This window comes from Lynx canadensis, chromosome B2, assembly GCF_007474595.2.
Source record: "Lynx canadensis isolate LIC74 chromosome B2, mLynCan4.pri.v2, whole genome shotgun sequence".
In the NCBI taxonomy this organism is placed as follows: domain Eukaryota; kingdom Metazoa; phylum Chordata; class Mammalia; order Carnivora; family Felidae; genus Lynx; species Lynx canadensis.
The window spans coordinates 17696127-17714574 of NC_044307.1; the positions used below are offsets into that span (position 1 = coordinate 17696127).

At 44.0% G+C, this 18448-nt stretch overlaps 1 protein-coding gene across 5 annotated transcripts in view; it reads left to right on the forward strand.

Moving 5' to 3' along the window:
* The window catches only part of MAK (male germ cell associated kinase), a 57958-nt gene that overhangs the window by 25977 nt on the left and 13533 nt on the right, over positions 1–18448 (forward strand). For all 5 annotated transcript variants that reach the window (XM_032593114.1, XM_030314854.1, XM_030314858.1 and 2 more), the window contains exons 7-11: positions 738–909; positions 1879–2046; positions 8131–8436; positions 13065–13237; positions 16450–16598. In XM_032593114.1, coding sequence (XP_032449005.1) covers positions 738–909; positions 1879–2046; positions 8131–8436; positions 13065–13237; positions 16450–16598 — 968 coding nt within the window. The remainder of the gene's footprint in view (positions 1–737; positions 910–1878; positions 2047–8130; positions 8437–13064; positions 13238–16449; positions 16599–18448) is intronic.

Sequence of the window (18448 nt, forward strand, 5' to 3'; positions counted from 1 at the left end):
TATGTGAATTATATCTCAATAAACCTGTCAAAGAAAGGTACTCGGGATAGAAGCAAAAAAAAACAAAAAAAACCAAAAAACAAAACACACACTGTGACACATTTGGGCTGAAAAATCTACACACTTCAATATGGAAAAAAAGAAGTGAGAAGTGAGAATATTTCCTACCAGGTAGCTTTGCTCTCGTAAATAGTGTATTTTTCTCCATGAAAATACATGTTAGTTAAGGGAATGGAATCAATTGAAGGAATCAGCACTTTCAAACTGATAAGTAAAAAGAAGGGGAAAAAAACCACACACTACTTAGGGACAATCTTTGCTAATCTTTTGTTTTCTATCCTTCATATAAATATAGCATGGATACAATGCTTGGTAAAATTATACAACTGTTCTCATTCAGAATGTATCTGCTTCCCTTCAGAGCCCTTCTCCCCGCCACCCCCCAACCGTGTCGTATAGCATTTATTTCCATATTTATTCGTTTGAGTTCCTATCTTAGGCCACTTGGACACTTCATTTAAATTTGTCTCCAGCTCCACCAACTGTTTGTGGTCAGGGAAGATATGTTACGTCCAACGTAACCCCAACACATTGCATAAATGCCGGATGCACAGAAAGCACTTCATACCGATCCCTTGGTTGAAATGCGTGACCAAACAGAATAGAACCTTACTGCCACACCATCTTTGAACCCACAGTCAAATTGGCCTCTTTTCTTTTGTTTTCCATTTTCATAGGTATCGTGCTCCTGAAGTTTTATTAAGATCTTCAGTTTATAGCTCTCCCATTGATGTATGGGCTGTAGGGAGTATAATGGCCGAACTGTATACATTAAGACCACTGTTCCCAGGGACAAGCGAGGTCGATGAAATCTTTAAGATTTGCCAAGTTTTAGGGACTCCCAAAAAAGTGAGTACTCTCGTCCTTAAGTTGTTATAACTTTTGGTTATTTATAACTTTTACCTTGGCTATCTGATATCTTTCATTTTCAAATAGGCTTATGTTTTAATGGTTATTTGTTCTTATAATCCTTTTTTTTTTTAATTGGGTGGGATGAGAAGCCAGAGTCCCCACCAGACTAAAGAAGAAAAGATTCTTGCCTTTAAGAACTTAAGGGAATACTCTATATTTAGCATTGCTGACTGCATAGATATCCTTGCTTAGACTCTCCTACTTGCTCTGTGAATGTTCATTGGCATCGCCTCATTAATCCCAGGTGTCCTGGACCATTTTCGCTTAAGCTTTTCCTGTTTCTTTCTATGTACCTCTGCCCTGGACATGTGATGTCTTGAACCGACTACTTTTCAATTAACTATTGCATTCAGCTAGACCTTACTTTCTGATACGTACTTAATAAGTATGTATCATTATCATTACATCCTAATTGTATTCACATGTGCCTTGTAGTTAACATCAGACAAGTAAACAGTTATCAGAGATTTACTGCAATTTGTCATTTCCCAGCTATGTGCAGTTTTTAACACTGGATGGGATGTATATAACATATAATAAGGGTCTTTGGGATGATCAGCCGCTTTGTATATCAGTTGTCCTTGTTTATTCAAAGTCACCTGGATATCATCCTCAAGGTCCAAACACCAGACAAGAGTTGGATATTCTGAAATTTATAGAAGTGCCTTCTCATTTTTTCCTAACAGTTCTATATTCCTTCTATACTCTCCGTAGCACTGAATTGTATACGTGGTCTGGTGTTTCATTCTTTCATCTATTTATGGTAGTCAACACTAACATTTTCATACACCAGTGATTTTATATTATTTCTGTGTTTTTAAATTGATTACTAAAAACCATTTTTCTTTTCTTTTTCTTTTCTTTTTTTGCTCTCCCATCCCACCCACTTATATATTCCCTAAATAGAGTGACTGGCCAGAAGGGTACCAGCTTGCATCCTCTATGAATTTCCGCTTTCCCCAGTGTGTTCCTATAAACTTAAAAACTCTTATTCCCAACGCCAGTAATGAAGCTATTCAGCTAATGACTGAAATGTTAAATTGGGATCCAAAGAAGCGACCGACAGCAAGCCAGGTAAGATGAATCCCCCTGGTACAGTGTTTGTTCCTTTCCTTCCTTCCTTCTTTCCTTCCTTCCTTCCTTCCTTCCTTCCTTCCTTCCTTCCTTCCCTCCCTCCCTCCCTCCTTCCCTTCCTTTCCCTTCCCTTCCCTTCCCTTCCCTTCCCTTCCCTTCCCTTCCCTTCCCTTCCCTTTTTGTTTTGAGGGTTTACAATACCAGGAATATTTTCATTTACAAAGACAAGTCTATTCTCAACCAGGGTTTTACCAAGAGAAGTAAGCCCAAAACCCTAAGGCATCCAATATGTCATGAATTAATTTCTAGGCCTACAAGATGCCTGGGAGAATTGAGAAGACAGCCACACCAATGATGTTCTGTGTCTGGCGGTTCAAATGAGGTTGAGGCTGAAAGAGATCAATTTCTCTAATGATAAAAATTCAGGGGGCGCCTGGGTGGCTCAGTCAGTTCAGCATCCGACTTCGGCTCAGGTCATGATCTCACTGTTTGGGAGTTTGAGTCTCGCATCGGGCTCTGTGCTGACAGCTCAGAGCCTGGAGCCTGCTCAGGATTCTGTCTCTCTCTCTCTCTTCCCTTCCCCCGCTCATGGTCTCTCTCTCTCTCTCTCTCTCTCTCAAAAATAAATAAACATTAAAAAATATATTTAAAAAAATTCAGGCATGTGACAGAGAATTAGGAAGAAACTCATCACTGGTAGTAGAGAGGCATCTCTTCAGCTAGGAAACAGATTTTCTGTGCTCTCCTGTGGTTTAGAGGTGGGTCCTTGTTCACTCCACACAACAGTGTCATCCCTCCATAGGACTGGAATATTGTTCACTCTGCAGCCCCCACAAGAGGGCAGCAGGTGGTACCCTCGCTTGGCTCCTCTGTGACTAGCCCTTCTACATCCTACAGGTGTCCCCTCGAGTCGCAGTCTTGAAAATGCCATGGTTGTGTTTGCAAAGGGCTTAGATTTAAAAAATCTAAGCTTTAGCGTATACTTATTGTTATTTAAATATAAATTCAGTATTAAAATTGCCAAAACAGGGGCACCTGGGTGGCTCAGTCGATTGAGCGTCCACCTCTGGATTTTGGCTCAGGTCGTGATCCCAGGGTCGTGGGATCGAGCCCCGCTTTGGGCTCCACAATGAGCATGGAGCCTGCTTAAGATCCTCTATCTCTCCTTCTCTCTCTCTCTACCCCTCTCGCGGCTCGCACTCTCTCTCTCTAAAATAAGAAAAAAAAAAACTGAATTACCAAAACATTATTTCAGAAATAAGGTTGAGAAATGTTCTCGAAAGGTGAACTGGAAGAACAAATGGGAAAGAATAGTCAAGACAGGTTTGAATAAGTAATTGGAGGACAGTGGTGGGGCAGACAGCTTGCCCTATCAAATATTAAAACAATCTGTAAAGTGATAGTAATTACAACAGTGAAGGTACTAGCATACGAATGGGCAGACAGCTCCGAGTTGCAAAAGCTGTAAGTCAGCAGAGGGTACATATGGCATCACAAATTGGGGGGGGAGGGGTACCATCACTGGGACAATTAGTTAATTCTTTGGAAAAAAGTAAATTTAGGTTATTTCTCACCATACTTCTCAATTTTTCAAGTAAATCACAGAAGGTTTAAATAAGAAGAAGGACAAACGAAACTATTAAGAACTAGAGAAATTATAGGTGAGTATCTGATCTCAGGCTAAGAAATAGAGGAGAACAGAAGTCATAGAAGAAGCCACAAAGGGAAAACTCAGATTTTTTTTTCCCATCATGATAAATGCACTCCTTAATCCCCTTCACTGATTTCCCCCTATTTCCTCCCTCCCCCCCGGGTGACCAACAGTTTGTTCTGTGTAGGGAAAGCTCAGATTTGATCACATAAAATTAAAATTTTCTCTTATAAAAATCTTAAGATTAGAAGGCAAATAGCAACAAATCTTTTTAACAAATGTGGCGGTGTATTTTCTAATGTTTCTAAATATTGGCTACTTTTGTAATAAAAATGCAATAAAACTCTTTAACTCTTACCTAAAAAAGAAGAATGGGCATGAGACATGTTAAAAAGTCACAGAAAGGGGTGCCTGGGTGACTCAGTCAGTTAAGCATCCTACTCTTGGTTTCAGCTCAGGTCATGATCTCAAGGTTTGATAGATCGAGCTCCACATCAGGCTCTACGCCGGCAGCGTGGAGCCTGCTTGTGATTCTCTCTCTCTCTCTCTCTCTCTCTCTCTCTCTCTCTCTCTGCCCCTCCCCTGTTCATGCACACACTCTCTCTCAAAATAAATTACATTTAAAAAAAAAATTTTTAACGTTTTATTTATTTTTGAGAGAGAGACAGAGCATGAACGGGGGAGGGGCAGAGAGAGAGGGAGACACAGAATCGGAAACAGGCTCCAGGCTCTGAGCCATCGGCCCAGAGCCCGACGCGGGGCTTGAACTCACGGACCGCGAGATCGTGACCTGGCTGAAGTCGGCCGCTTAACCGACTGAGCCACCCAGGCGCCCCTAAATTACATTTTTTTTTAAAAATCACAGAAAAAGAGGGGCACCTGGGTGGCTCAGTCGGTTGAGTGTCCGACTTTGGCTCAGGTCATGATCTTGCAGTTCGTGAGTTCGAGCCCCGCATGGAGCCTGGAGTCTGTTTCTGATTCTGTGTCTCCCTCTCTCTCTCTGCCCCATCCCCACTCATGCTCTCTTTCTCTCTCTCTCTCTCTCAAAAATAAACATTAAAAAATTTTTAATAAAAAAAATCAAAGAAAAAGAAATAAAAATTACCAAAAATATTTTTTTGATGCTTCCCCCCTTGTTCCCCATGGTAAAATGCAAAAAAAAAAAACAAAAAACAAAACCTTTGAAAAGCTATTTCTCTAAGTAATGGAAAATAGTTTTGCAACATAGTATATCAAGAACCTTAAAAACAATCAGAAAGTTGGATGAAGATTTCTGCACACAGATGTTAAAAGCTAATTAAAAACTTTCCATTGGCAGTATAAACCTAAATGTTTCCAAGGGAACATTTCAAGTTTAAACATCATTAAAATAGACTGTTTGCTACAATTAAAAAATGGAGACTGCTATTTGAACAAGATATTATAGCAGATATTATAGTAGATGCTGTTAATGCCTCACCCAGATCTCCTGTGCCAGGTTGATGCACCTGTCCTCCAGCTTCTGTAAAGTGCTGGTTGCTAATGCTCACAGCTGCTCCCTTTCCTGGACAATTGCTCCAGCCAGCAAAAACCAGCATCACTGAGAGGTTACGTACCCACACATCTGCTCTGGGGACAGTCTAGATCCTTTGCGTGGCTGACATAAAGATACCTTTGTTTTAAGAGGGCAAAACCCTGAAGTCAGATTTTCATTTCAGAATCCCCCTCCTTCTCTGTGGATCAGGCCAAGGTAGACTTGATCAGAGTTGGTATCCTAGGTTGACCCCTCCCCACCCTTATCCTTCACCCACTTCAGGTTTTTTTTTTTTTTTTTCATGAAAAGCACTCCCTCAATATATCACTGGTACCCACCAGATCGCCTTCTTAGGCTCTGTTTCTAAGGAATCGGAATTAAGGCAGACAGTATGAGCTCCTGAAGTAATGCACACTTTATACCTTCAGATAAATTATATAATCTGTGGGCACAGAACAAAAAAAAATGGAACTTTTAAAATGAAACCATTTTAGAGAATTCTCAAGTTCAAATGCTAAGTTTAAAAGCAGGCTAGAGTCTCCCTCTCTCTCTGCCCCTCCCCCGTTCATGCTCTGTCTCTCTCTGTCGCAAAAATAAATAAACGTTGAAAAAAAAAATTTAAAAGCAGGCTAGAATATTATAATACAATATGATTTTCTTTTAAAAAAATATACGTATATTACATGACTAGAAGGAAGTTCTGAAAAAAACAACCCGTCACAATGTGAGCAGTAGTTTTCTTCTGGTGTTGGCATTAGAAATCATTTTAATGTATAGAAATTTCTATACATCCTTTTTAAATCATTCTTTGTTCATTTTTTTTTATTTTGAGAGAGAGAAAGAGAGAGAGAGAGAGAGAGGGAGAGAGGGAGCAAGCAGGGAAGGGGCAGGGAGAGTGGGAGACAGAGAGAATCCCAAGAAGGCTCTGAGCTGTCAGCCAGGAGCCTGATGTAGGACTCGAACTCACAAGAAGCCGTGAGATCATGACCACAGTGGAAACCAAGAGTCAGACACTTAACCGACTGAGCCACCCAGGCACCCCTCTATGCATCCTTATTGTATGCAATGCTCAAATATTCCCTGCATGAGCAGTAAAAAATAAATTATTTCTAAAAGACTCTCCTCCTCTGGAAGGACGGTAGCTGATATTAAAGAGGAAAAATTGTTACAGACGAAGCCGTGAAATTACAAAACGCATTTATAAAGGTTCCGGTTCCAAAATGTAGCCCATTTCAAATTCAGGAGTATTGACACACTAATTAATATGACTTAATGCAGAATTTGAGTGCCTTCTGTGTGTCACGCAATGCTGTACTTAAATTGTGTTTGTAGACCTCCACTTAGCAATGTCAGTGTAATTAACACGGACACCAGCTGTGGTAGGGGACATCGCAGAATTAAAAACTCTTCTGCCTCCGCCGAAATCCACCTCCCTGCCCTTAACCTCCTTCTTGTCCACTATGTCATAGCCTTGCTTTTTAGTGGAAGCAGGGAGGCCTAGTTAGGGAGAGATGGAAGTTATAGGATACAGGGGCCATGCACAGAGCTACTTCTGTCCCCCCAAAAACTGTGCTCACACACAGGTGGGGACCGGCTTAGGGCAGGATGTGCAGGGTAATAGGGCTGGGCGACCCCCTCACTTCAAGGACCCCCTCCCACCTTCCCTCCCCTCCCCCCGCCCCCCACACAGACACAAACAGCGGAACTGGGAGCCTTCCCCCTTAATCCAGGCACAGGCTTCCTGGTAAGGGGCTCAGCCTCCACAGCTGAGCTGCACAGAAGACTTCGGACGTTCTCTAGGTCAATTTTCATCCACCTTGGTGCTGCCGACATTTGGATCAGATCACCTCTGTTGTAGGGTTGTCCTGTTATTATACTCGATGCCAGGAGCGCCTCCCACCCCCAAATTGTGACAATAAATAAATGTCTCCAGAGGGGACAAATCGCCCCCAGTTGAGAACCTCTACTGTAGCTCATGTCCCCAGACAGTCGTGAGGGGTCCTCCACTCCACCCACCACCTCCATGCAGCAGCAGCGAGTGGCTGACTGAACTAGTTGAAACTCAGTGATCAGGGGCACCTGGGTGGCTCAGTCGGTTGGGCGTCCGACTTCGGCTCAGGTCACGATCTCACAGTCCGTGGGTTCGAGTCTCGCGTCGGGCTCTGTGCCGACAGCTCAGAGCCTGGTGCCTGCTTCAGATTCTGTGTCTCCCTCTCTCTCTCTGACCCTCCCCTGCTCACACTTTGTCTCTCTCTGTCTCAGAAATAAATAAAAGCATTTTTAAAAATTAAAAAAAAAAACCCTCAGTGATCATTTTTTATTATTATTTATATTTTCTTTCCATAAATATCTGGTATCTTTCCATAAATATCTGGTATCTAAAACATATTCACTTGTCATCTCCTTTCTTAGAATTTTTTTTATTGCTAGTAGGTATGTAGTCATCCTTAGGCTAAGTGTAGGCCTGAATTTTATATAATGTGATAGTTAACCGTTGAAAATGAACTACATAGGTTTTCTTAACTCATTTCCTAATGCCTTTGGACCATGATCAGTATCTAGCATTTTAGTTTGAATGAATCGCGTCAAATTTGGCCAGTGCTTATAAGCTAGATTTTTTTTTTTCATACAGAATCTTTAAATACAACGGTTGTGTTGCCTGGATGTTAAAATTACATGTGAGTTTGACATTCTTCCTACTATGTTGTACTTTGCTTTTTAAAAGAAATTTCTTTCCTAAATCGTTACTTCCCAGTCCTCTTTTTGAAGGTACCACGTAAGGGGAAAACTGGATGCTTTCTGAGTCTTTGAAGCTTATCTAGTCTAGTTCTATACGCTGAGCTCGCCGCCGGCCGGTGGTTCGTGTGCAATACATGTCGGTGAGACCGTTTTCCATTTCTTATTTCCCTGCTTTTTGTAGGCACTGAAGCACCCGTATTTTCAAGTTGGTCAAGTATTAGGCCCTTCCTCACATCATCTGGAATCAAAACAATCTTTAAACAGGAAGCAGGTGCAACCACCAGAGCCTAAGCCATCTTTAGTTGATCTAGAACCTGAGCCTCTGCCGGACATAAACGAGCAGACTGTCAGACAGCCGCAGACGAAGAACAGCCACCAGCCACTGCGGTCCATCCAGCCGCCACAGAACACGAGTGTCCTGCAAGCGCCCAAGCAGCAGAAGCAGCCACAGACGCTATTTCCGAGCATCGTCAAAAACACGCCGGCCGTAAGTAGCCCGTGAGGATCCTTTATGTGCAGTAGTTTGGTGCGGTTAGGCTTCTGTTTTCTAGGCATTCCTAAAAATGCCTAGAAATGTTTGTTTATTTTTGAGAGAGAGAGAGAGAGAGTGCACACAAGTGGGGAAGGCAAAGACAGAGAGAGAGAGAGAGAGGGAGACACAGAGCCCGAAGCAGGCTCCAGGCTCCGAGCTGTCAGCACAGAGCCTGACGCAGGGCTCGAACTCACTGACCGCGAGATCATGACCTGAGCCGAAGTTGGACGCTTACCTGACTGAGCCACCCAGGCGCCCCCTAAAAAAAATTTTTTTTAAGATGTAAAATATGATTCTATGTTAAAGTCCTTGCTTCCTCTGGCCGGGGCTTAGCATGAGATAACTTAAAATTCTAATATGGTTTATGAAAAGAAAAACTACCAAAACTAATGTAATAAAGTTTTGATGTTACAGACTTTAACAGTTACTTAGATACAGAAGAACTGAAAGCATTTAATAGAATATGGGACTCAAGAGAGCTGACCCTAAAATCTTAAGGATTTTAACAGTAATTTTATACTGATTTTAAATACTATTGAACATGAACAGATTTTTTTTTTTTTTAAGTGTCAGGCATAGTATAAAAACTTCCTCTTCCGACTTCGGTTGTTTGGTCGGTTCAGGGAGCTCGTCATGTGCCATATTACTGCCTCCTCAAGATGTATACTCCCAAATGCACTGCGTTATGGGCATTTTAGGACTGAGAGATCTCAAAGAAAACTGCCTAGTTCCTTATCCATTCCTGCCACCCCTATAGAAGCAAGCTCTGCTTGCAAAGCCCTGACGTATTTTAACATACAATTAATTATTTGTATCTTATGTGTATTGTTTATTATCTGGCTCTTCCTACTGGAATGTAAGTTTCATGAGGTCAGGGATGTTGTCTGTTTTGTTTATCAGTACAGGCCCCAAACCCAGAATGGTGCCTGGCACACGGTAAATTCTCAAATATCTGTTGAACAAATGAGTGAATAATTGTCCACATTACTTCTGTTCAGCACCCCCAGGGTCCTGAGGAATCCACATCACCTTTGGCGCATTTCTGACTATTAGAAAGTTCTTCCTTATACTGAGCTAAACTCTGGTCTTCTTTAGCTTTTATTTATTTATTTATTTATTTATTTATTTATTTATTTTTTTAATTTTTTTTTCAACGTTTATTTATTTTTGGGACAGAGAGAGACAGAGCATGAACGGGGGAGGGGCAGAGAGAGAGGGAGACACAGAATCGGAAACAGGCTCCAGGCTCTGAGCCATCAGCCCAGAGCCCGACGCGGGGCTCGAACTCACGGACCGCGAGATCGTGACCTGGCTGAAGTCGGACGCTTAACCGACTGCGCCACCCAGGCGCCCCTTTAGCTTTTAATAAAAGTTCATCACTCTTTGAGAAAGGCAGCCATTCAGATATTTGAAAATAGCCCTTATACTGCCTGCCCTTTTCTCTAGGAGAAACATCCCCAGTTCCGCTATGTGCTCTGCACATGACATCATTCACCAATGACTGAGTAATCCTTGGTTCCTGGGTAGGAAGGAGCTGTTGAGTCCCCCTTACCATCCTGCTTCCCCGTTAGAATGAGGCTACCAGAACCAGAGGTGAACAGCAGGCAGGGAGTATAAACCATGGTGAATCACCTCCAACATCTCAGAACCAGAGGTCCATCCACTCATGCCACCAAAGATTACATTTTTGTTTTTTTTCTTGGAAGGCACATCAAATGTTGACTCATACTGAGAGGAAAAGAAAAAGAGTATTTACTGAGTATCTACTAAGTGCCATGTACTATGCCCAGCCCTGGTATGCACTAAGTTAAAGTACCCAATACCCTAGCCCTATACCTTCATGATGAACAGAATGGCAGCAAGCCCTTGGGCAGGCCACTAGAACTTTCTTCTAGATGGACATTGATCCACTGGCAGCACTCTTGGTCAGAGTACCGAACTACGTACTTAGTCTGCTATAACAAAATGCCATAGACTGGGTGGCTCTAAGTCAGAAATTTATTTTATCACAGTGCTAGATGCTGGGAAGTCCAAGATCAGAGCGTTAGCCAATTTGATTCCTAGGGAGGGCCTTCTTCCTGGTTTGTGGATGTCACCTTCTTGCTTTGTCCTCATATGGCAGAGAGAGAAAGCAGGCTCTCGGGAGTCTCTTTCATAAGGGCACTAATCCCCAGTTACCTTCCAAAGGCCACTTGTCCAAATACCATCACATTAGACGTGGGTTATAAATTGGGGGGGGGGGGTGGTCAGCAGTACTGACCCTGCCTTGTTGTCCTTTTGTCGCTTCACTGATAGCCTCAAAGACCCTGTCACCCATTTTGTCGAAGGCCACACAGACTACATACGTTGTGTGCTTCTTATAAAAAATGGTTGCCTACGTGGTCTGCCACTCCTTTCCCTTGATGCTCAAAAACTTTCCCTTTAGTAACTGATTTTCGAATCTTTGTCCTCATCCTATACCAAACGTATTACAGTGGAGTTGGCAAAACTCCACCTTCTACGTTACAAAAATTACGTACATTTGCCCCTTTCCAGTCTTCTCAGGCATACGACTTGATGTTACTGACACTGTTCAGAAGCACACAGACTCAGCACCCTAAAAAACCATTCCACCAAAACCAGAGCCTTAAACTCAGCTAAGTGAACCTTTGATCAGCTCTTCTTATCTGGGACCTGATAGCTTTTTATTCTCCTTAGTCTAGAGCTCATTCTCCCTGGCAAAGAAAACAATAACAGAAGTCGGCAAATACCATTTTCGTCATGGGCCATCACTGTGACACCACGGGCTCCAAGCAATAGTATATCCATTCTTTAAACATTGTGCTCCAGAGATAACTGTATTTGCTGACCTTGCTTCCAAATTCCCTAATTTTCAATTGCCTTTTGGATTCCTCGGTTCACAAACCCCAAAAACACCCCAAATAAATTTGAATAAAACCGCTCTCTGATCCAAGCCAAGTCTTCCTCCTCGTTCCTTATTTCTGTTGACAGGGCCCCCATCCTGAAATGATTCCTGCCTTTCCTTCTCTGCATCCATTAGGATTACACTCAGTGACTTACGATGGAAACCCGACCACTGAGGCTCCAACAGTAATGGGTTGTTTTCCCACATGACAAGAAGTCAGTGGTGGGCCAAACCAGGGCTGCGGCAGCTTGTAGAAGGAACCAGACCGCTTCTGCCTTCCTGTTCTACCATGCTTAGCAAGCGGCTTTCCTTCCTATGGCCACAACATGGCTGCTGTCCCTTTGGGATGGCATCCGCATTCTAGAAGAGGGAAGAGTGATGGGGCCCCTGGGTGGCTCAGGCCGTTAAGCGTCCGACTTCCGCTCGGGTCATGATCTCACAGTTTGTGAGTTCGAGCCCCGCGTCGGGCTCTGTGCTGACAGCTCAGAGCCTGGAGCCTGCTTTGGATTCTGTGTCTCCCTCTCTCTCTCCCTCTGTCCCTTCCCCGCTTGAGCTCGCTCTCTCTCAAAAATAAATAGACATTAAAAAAACAACAACAACAACAAAACAAAACTCTGGCATGTCATGCTAGCTGTCCCAGAAATCCCTGGTAGACTTCCACTGACAACTCATTGGCTAGATTGTGTCACATGGCTACAAACAGCTGCAAAGGCAGCTAGGACTTCAGGTATTTAAGCATACTGCTGCAACGAGTGCTGCCACACTCTTCTCTCACATCTGTTCACATAGATGCAAAGTCCAGGCCTTTAATTCCTTGTTAAGAGCACACGTGTTCTTTCCCGAGCATTCCAACGACTAGGAATCTGTTGCCCTTGCCACTGCATGCCAGTATAACTGCAAAGGCCTCCTATCTGAAGAGTCTGACCTTCGGGAATGCTGCCTGTATCTCCTCACTTTTTAGCTCAAGAAACATCCAGTGTTTTCCACTGCTCACAGGAGAGCTGCAGCTCGTTAGGCAGACGCTGGAAGGCCTTCAGACTCCAGCATCAGTCTGTCCTTGCAACCCTGTCTTTCACTACTTCTAGCACCAACTATCTGCCTTGATAAGCACCAACCACCCTTCCTTCCCAGAACACACTCTGGCACTTTTCTATCAGAAAGTCACCCTCTTTCCCTCTTCCAAACTCTGGAACAACAACAATAATAGTAATAACAATCGTACCACCTAACTCAGTGACTCTCATCACGCGTTAGGCCCTAACCTAAGGACTTCCGATGTATTTTACTATTAAATTCAGAAACACTAATTAGATAAACATTGGATATCACCATTTAAGGAGGAGGAAACCGAGCCTTTGAAACGTTCAGTCACTTGCCCAAAGAGATAGTCACACATGGCAGTTTTCCAAATTATACAGCGATGAGCAGTTCTGATCCTTAAGTATTCGAGTCCTCCCCCAACCCAATGTCAGAGATCTCTCCTTCCTCGGAACCCCTATCCTGTTTTTTAGCACGTGCTACCTATCTTTGTTAACACTTTTCAACGTGTGTACGTGTTATCTTAACGATATGGAAGGCCCCTCGAGATCAGGTACTCTTAGTATAAGGTAGAGTAGCTTGTGCATAAAAGGCATTCAGCAAATGATTAGAGATGATGATGACTGATTTTCCACCACAGAAGCCAAATGGTACCCTGGGGCACAAAAGTGCTAGGAGGCGCTGGGGTCAGACGGTGTTCAAGTCTGGAGACAGCTGGGAAGAGTATGAGGATCACGATCTTGGAGCCTCCTATTCCAAGCGGCCGAGCATGGGTGTATTCAAAGAAAAGAGGAAAAAAGATACCCCATTCCGGTAAGATTTCACATCCCTCAGGAAAATCTATTTTTATCATGTATCAACTTTATGTCACTCAGGACATACAAATGCAGGGAGACATTAAAGGCAATAAGTAGCTTAATATTGTTCTCTTCCATAAACCCCAAATCTGTACACGTACCTCTGGGAAGGTAAGAATCTTGGCTTCTCACGGTAAAGATGCTCAGTATTAATGGCTGAGTGCTGCAGGCGCGTGGAGGGAAGGGCTCTTGTTAAGTTTTGAGCGTACCCTGATGAAATACGATCCCACGATTCCCATCTGAAATCCGCATGCCTATTTGAAGAAAGCAAAGCACAACCTACAGAGGCAATGATTTCTTCCGATGGCGTTCAGGTTCCCTTATTTGTTTGTTTGCTATTCTAAACCTTTGGGATCACTTCCTAAACTCTTCCTGGAAGTTTAACGTCTCCAGCAGCCCCCTGTCTTTCTCTAAGCCCAGTATTCATAAGTGCACTATTCACCTTTGAGGTGAAGGTGGGTTAAACGTTGTGAACCAATGTGTGGGGAAATACTGTCTTTCTCTCTCCCTCTTTCTCTCTCTCTCTGGAATAAAAGAATAGGGAGAAAAACATATTGGCAGGAGGCAGCGAATTTTATCTAATAGCTATCTGGCATTCCCTTGGGGTCCACATATCTCTGAAGGTACATGGAGATTCTGTGAGGGGGACCTATGCTTGGATAATTCTCAGTCAATATGTTTCTAGTTTCTCAAATTCCATAGGGACCCTTCCCTAATATACATGAACTTGAGAATAAACCTGCCTAATCCCCCTGCGGAAAGTCACACCTCTTAACATTTTCATATGTGAGTGGCAGGAAGGCCAAACAACTTTTAAGATGCTAAGCAAAAGGAGAAGTCAGAAGACCAACACCTTCCACTTGGAAGGCTTTGCTGTCCTATAGTATTTCTCTTCAAGGGAAAAGCCCACATTAGAAATAGGGAATTTTAGCCTATTTGGAAAGCACGTGTTGGAAAGCACGGAGATTCAGAACCACTAAAGCACCAGGACCCAGTGATGCTTATTCTTTTAAGTGTACCAGAATGTTCTGTGAAACTGTCTGATTTTTCAAAACCTATACATTGTACATATATACATTATACTATGTACAGTTGTACTATATACAATGTACTATATACATTGTACATAATTTGTTGAAGATTCAGAGTGTTTATGGAATAAGGGTATGGAATAAGGGAATAAGTTAAGACTTATTTTATCAAGTCGTACCATGAAATACTCCAATTACAGTCAATCCTCATAATATTTCACTTTATAAATTATTTACTGTTTTCCACCTATTGTTAACAAGAAACAAGAAATAAAATGATTTAATTTACGATGGGAAATTATAGATGTCAGCTTAAAGATGTCAACATCTTAAAGACGTGTAGAGAGCTATATAATTCCTTTTATTTTTTTATTTTATTTTATTTAAAAAAAATTTTTTTTTCAATGTTTATTTATTTTTGGGACAGAGAGAGACAGCATGAACGGGGGAGGGTCAGGGAGAGAGGGAGACACAGAATCGGAAACAGGCTCCAGGCTCTGAGCCATCAGCCCAGAGCCCGACGCGGGGCTCGAACTCACGGACCGCGAGATCGTGACCTGGCTGAAGTCGGACGCTTAACCGACTGCACCACCCAGGCACCCCATAATTCCTTTTTTTAAAAATAATTCTTCGCGTCTGCGTTGGCCTAGTCTGTAGATGAGTTGAAAACTTTTTTTTTTTAACCCATGACGTTCTAATTCCAGCTGAATTTTATCACGTACTTTTAGGGGTAGAAGAGACTTGAATCCAAACCTATAGATCGACTTTGTAGTCCACATACTTAATTCTGGCAAGGAAATGATTGATAAATTTCAGCCTCAATTATTCCTTTTCTCTTGAAATTCGTTCGAAAACCTGTATGACGATCAATTTTTAATGTATTTCTTCCATTTTTTTATTTTTTGGTATCTTCAAATGGCTTTATACGATTTAGACATAACAATAATGATTAAGATACTTCCATTTATTAAGCGCCTACCTAAATTTTAATTTGTAATCTTCATACTCCAGTACAACTGTCTGCAGAGTAGACTGCTGAGAGTCAGATAGGTTGAAGGAACAGGTTGCCTAAAGTCAGACGAGGCCTAATCCCAAACTAGACCTCTGTCTCTTTTTTTGCACCACACTATTTCTTAAGCAGTAAGAGCTCAAACACTCGGCGCACTGAATGGACCCTGCTATTGTCTGCTCAGTTCCTCTGGAGGCCTAGGCTTCCTCATAAAGAATACAGAAGACCCAATGCCAAAGTGTGCAACTTTTACTGATGAGGTGGTCTCTTTTAAAGTCAACAAAAGCAAGATGTTTATACTTGCGCGCACGCTCGGTAGACGTTTACTAAATACAGAGATGTATTAAGCCACGGCAGGAACAGGATGTGGTCGGTCTGCAGCCCATCAAACGTATAGCGGCAGAAATAAGACCTTCGAGTCAGCACGACATCAGAGCAGAGCGTGCACGGAGTGCTGCTAACGAAGGAGCTGCAAAGAGCTCAAAAGTCCTGTTTACGGGCAGCAGAGCACTTCGAGGAGAGGAGGCTTTCTGGAATGAGCGGTCTTGAAAGTGGGGCGAATCTCAGCGGCTGGCATGACTACAATGGGCTGAGCCAAAGGGAAAGGAGGCAGGAACGCGTGGGGCCGTTTCGAATGAAAGGGGCCGGCCCCCTGCCTGTGTCTAGAACTACCCCTGAGCGGGTGGGGGCAGCCAGCAGCTCAGAGGGCCAGCCAGGCCAGCGTCAGCCTCCGAGGGGGACCCAGACGGCCTTACTGATCAGACGTTACGTGAGTAGGCAGGGACGGTGGCCACGATCCAGGGACGGTGGCCTCCCAGGATAAACCCAGCACCGCAGCCGGGGCTGGGGAGCCAGAAACATTATACGCAGGCAGTTTGCTGCTCGGCGATAAAGCTTTCTGTCACATCATGGCTGGTATCAGAAACGATTCCAGAGGCTGCCTGATACCTTTCGGGGGAGAAGTCGTCCCTCGGTGCTCCCGTCAGCAAAAGGACTCTGACGGGAACCGTGTTGAGTGGGGGTGGCCGTGCCCGGTTTGAAGAGACGCGCAGGGGGCGGGTGGGGGACGCCGTAGCTGCCGTCGTCTCATTTTTCAAGCAGTGATGCTACCTTCTGTGGACTTTCAAGGCTTCCTGAGTCGGTGCCCTCAGCCTCGCACCACTCAGCAGGGGAAAACAAGAGCTTACCCGCTGCCGTTTCCCAGAAATCGGATTCTGAACTGTCGACTGCTTCCACCGCTAAGCAGTACTACTTGAAGCAATCCAGATACCTTCCAGGTGAGCAGAGAACATACAACGTTAATGCTAACTAGGGGAGGGGTCAGGCTTAAGCGTCCTGGAATATTTGCAGAAAGGGCACCACTGAAACAGCGCTCTCTGCCGGCTCAGCCTGGTCAGTGCTTGTTCCCAAGTACTTTCTGGGTCCCCTGCCTCGGGGAAGTCTGCTCAAGAAATGCCTGGCAACCAAAAAGATGAGAATAGGCTTCAAAAAAAAAATACCTCCCTCTCCCGCCAAAGCTCTGCCTTTAGTAAGCGCTAAGTTTTATTAAAACAATTCTGCACCCCCGCGACACCGTTTTATAAAATGTAGCATTTTACAGTTTCCTAAATGATCGGGATTGTGTTCTTGAAAGATCATTGTGGGTAGAGCATATTAGGGGCTCAGGAGGCCACTGCGCGTGTCTGGAACGAGAGGGTGATGGCTTGTTCCAGAATGGTGAACGTGGACACAGAAATGGGTAAAATCTCCATGTATTTGAGTAGTGGAAAGACAGGACTTGCTGACAGATGGGCACGGGTGGTGGTAAAGAATGGAGGAATCAGTGTTGTCCCCTGGGGGGGGTGACTTTACCCGAGAAAGGGGGAGATCAGGAGGGGACAGATGTGCGTAACTAGGGAATCTCGGGAGTTGGGGTCGGGATGTCTAGTGAACATCTGAGTTGATCTATCTAGGAGACGACTCAATATATGAATCCGGAGCTTAGGAGAAAGATCTAGACAGATGGTGGGTAGTTTATGTCACACCTGCAGGTAGCATTTTCTCCTCAAAGTCCACTTTAAAAAGTTTAAATTCAACCTAGCCTAAAAGGGAATCAATTTTTAAGTGACCATATATCTATACAGATTTATCTTTAGTCCAAAAAGAGGGAAAGATGAAGAGCTGAGAAAAGAAGTTTTAGGTGGAGGGAAAGACCCTGGCTTCTCTGAATAAACAACAGGCTGCACATTTAGATTTTACAAGAGCTTAGGAGAGAGTGAGGAGGGGTGAGGTGGGGAGAGCCAGCAGTATTCCGGTAAGACAGCGCCATGAGGGCAGGGGAAGGAATTTTGGGTTTATTCCAGCTCCGAAGGAGGCCTTTGGGGGGAACCTTGGGAGGTGAGTGGTGACATGTGACATACGTGTTAAAAAGATTGTGTAAAGGGTGGATCACACAGGGCAAGACCAGAAGCAGGGAGGCCAGCTGGAAGCCACTGTGGTCCCCCAGGGAAACAAGGATGATGACTGAGAGGGAGCAGGGCTCCTGATAGATTTTGGAAATGGTCTTCCTGATGGATGCTGTAGAAAAGAAAAAGACAAAAGCCAGTTTGTGGCTTGAATCCTAGGTGGATGGTGGTGCTATGCTCTGAGATGGGGAAGACCAACGGGGAACAGGATTGGGTGGGAAAGAGGTGGTCAGGCTTGCATGCGGGCGGTTAGAGTCGAGATGCTTGTGAAACATTCCAGTGTGGAGAGGCCATGCAGGAGGGGGGAGGGAAGAGCCAGGAACACTGAGGAGGGACCTGGGCTACAGAGAACGGCGACACCCAGACAGTATTTAAGGCCATGCATTGAACAGGATCACCTACAGAGAGACTGTGAGTGGGAACGATGGTAGCGGTAGAGGAGGAGGAGGACGACGACTCGAGAGAGAGGAAAGGAAGGAGCCAGGCAGCTGAGGGGGAGAAACCATGAACAGGGGGTTTGCAGAAGCTGAGAAGGAACCGTTTCCCTGAAAGAGTTTGCTGCTCAGCGGTTATGAGAAGGGACAGAAATGCCTGATTAAACTGAACAGTGGGGAGGTCCCTGAAGGACCTGAAACTTGGCGAGCAGTTTCAGTCTGGAATGGTGAGGGAGAACGAGGCTGGAG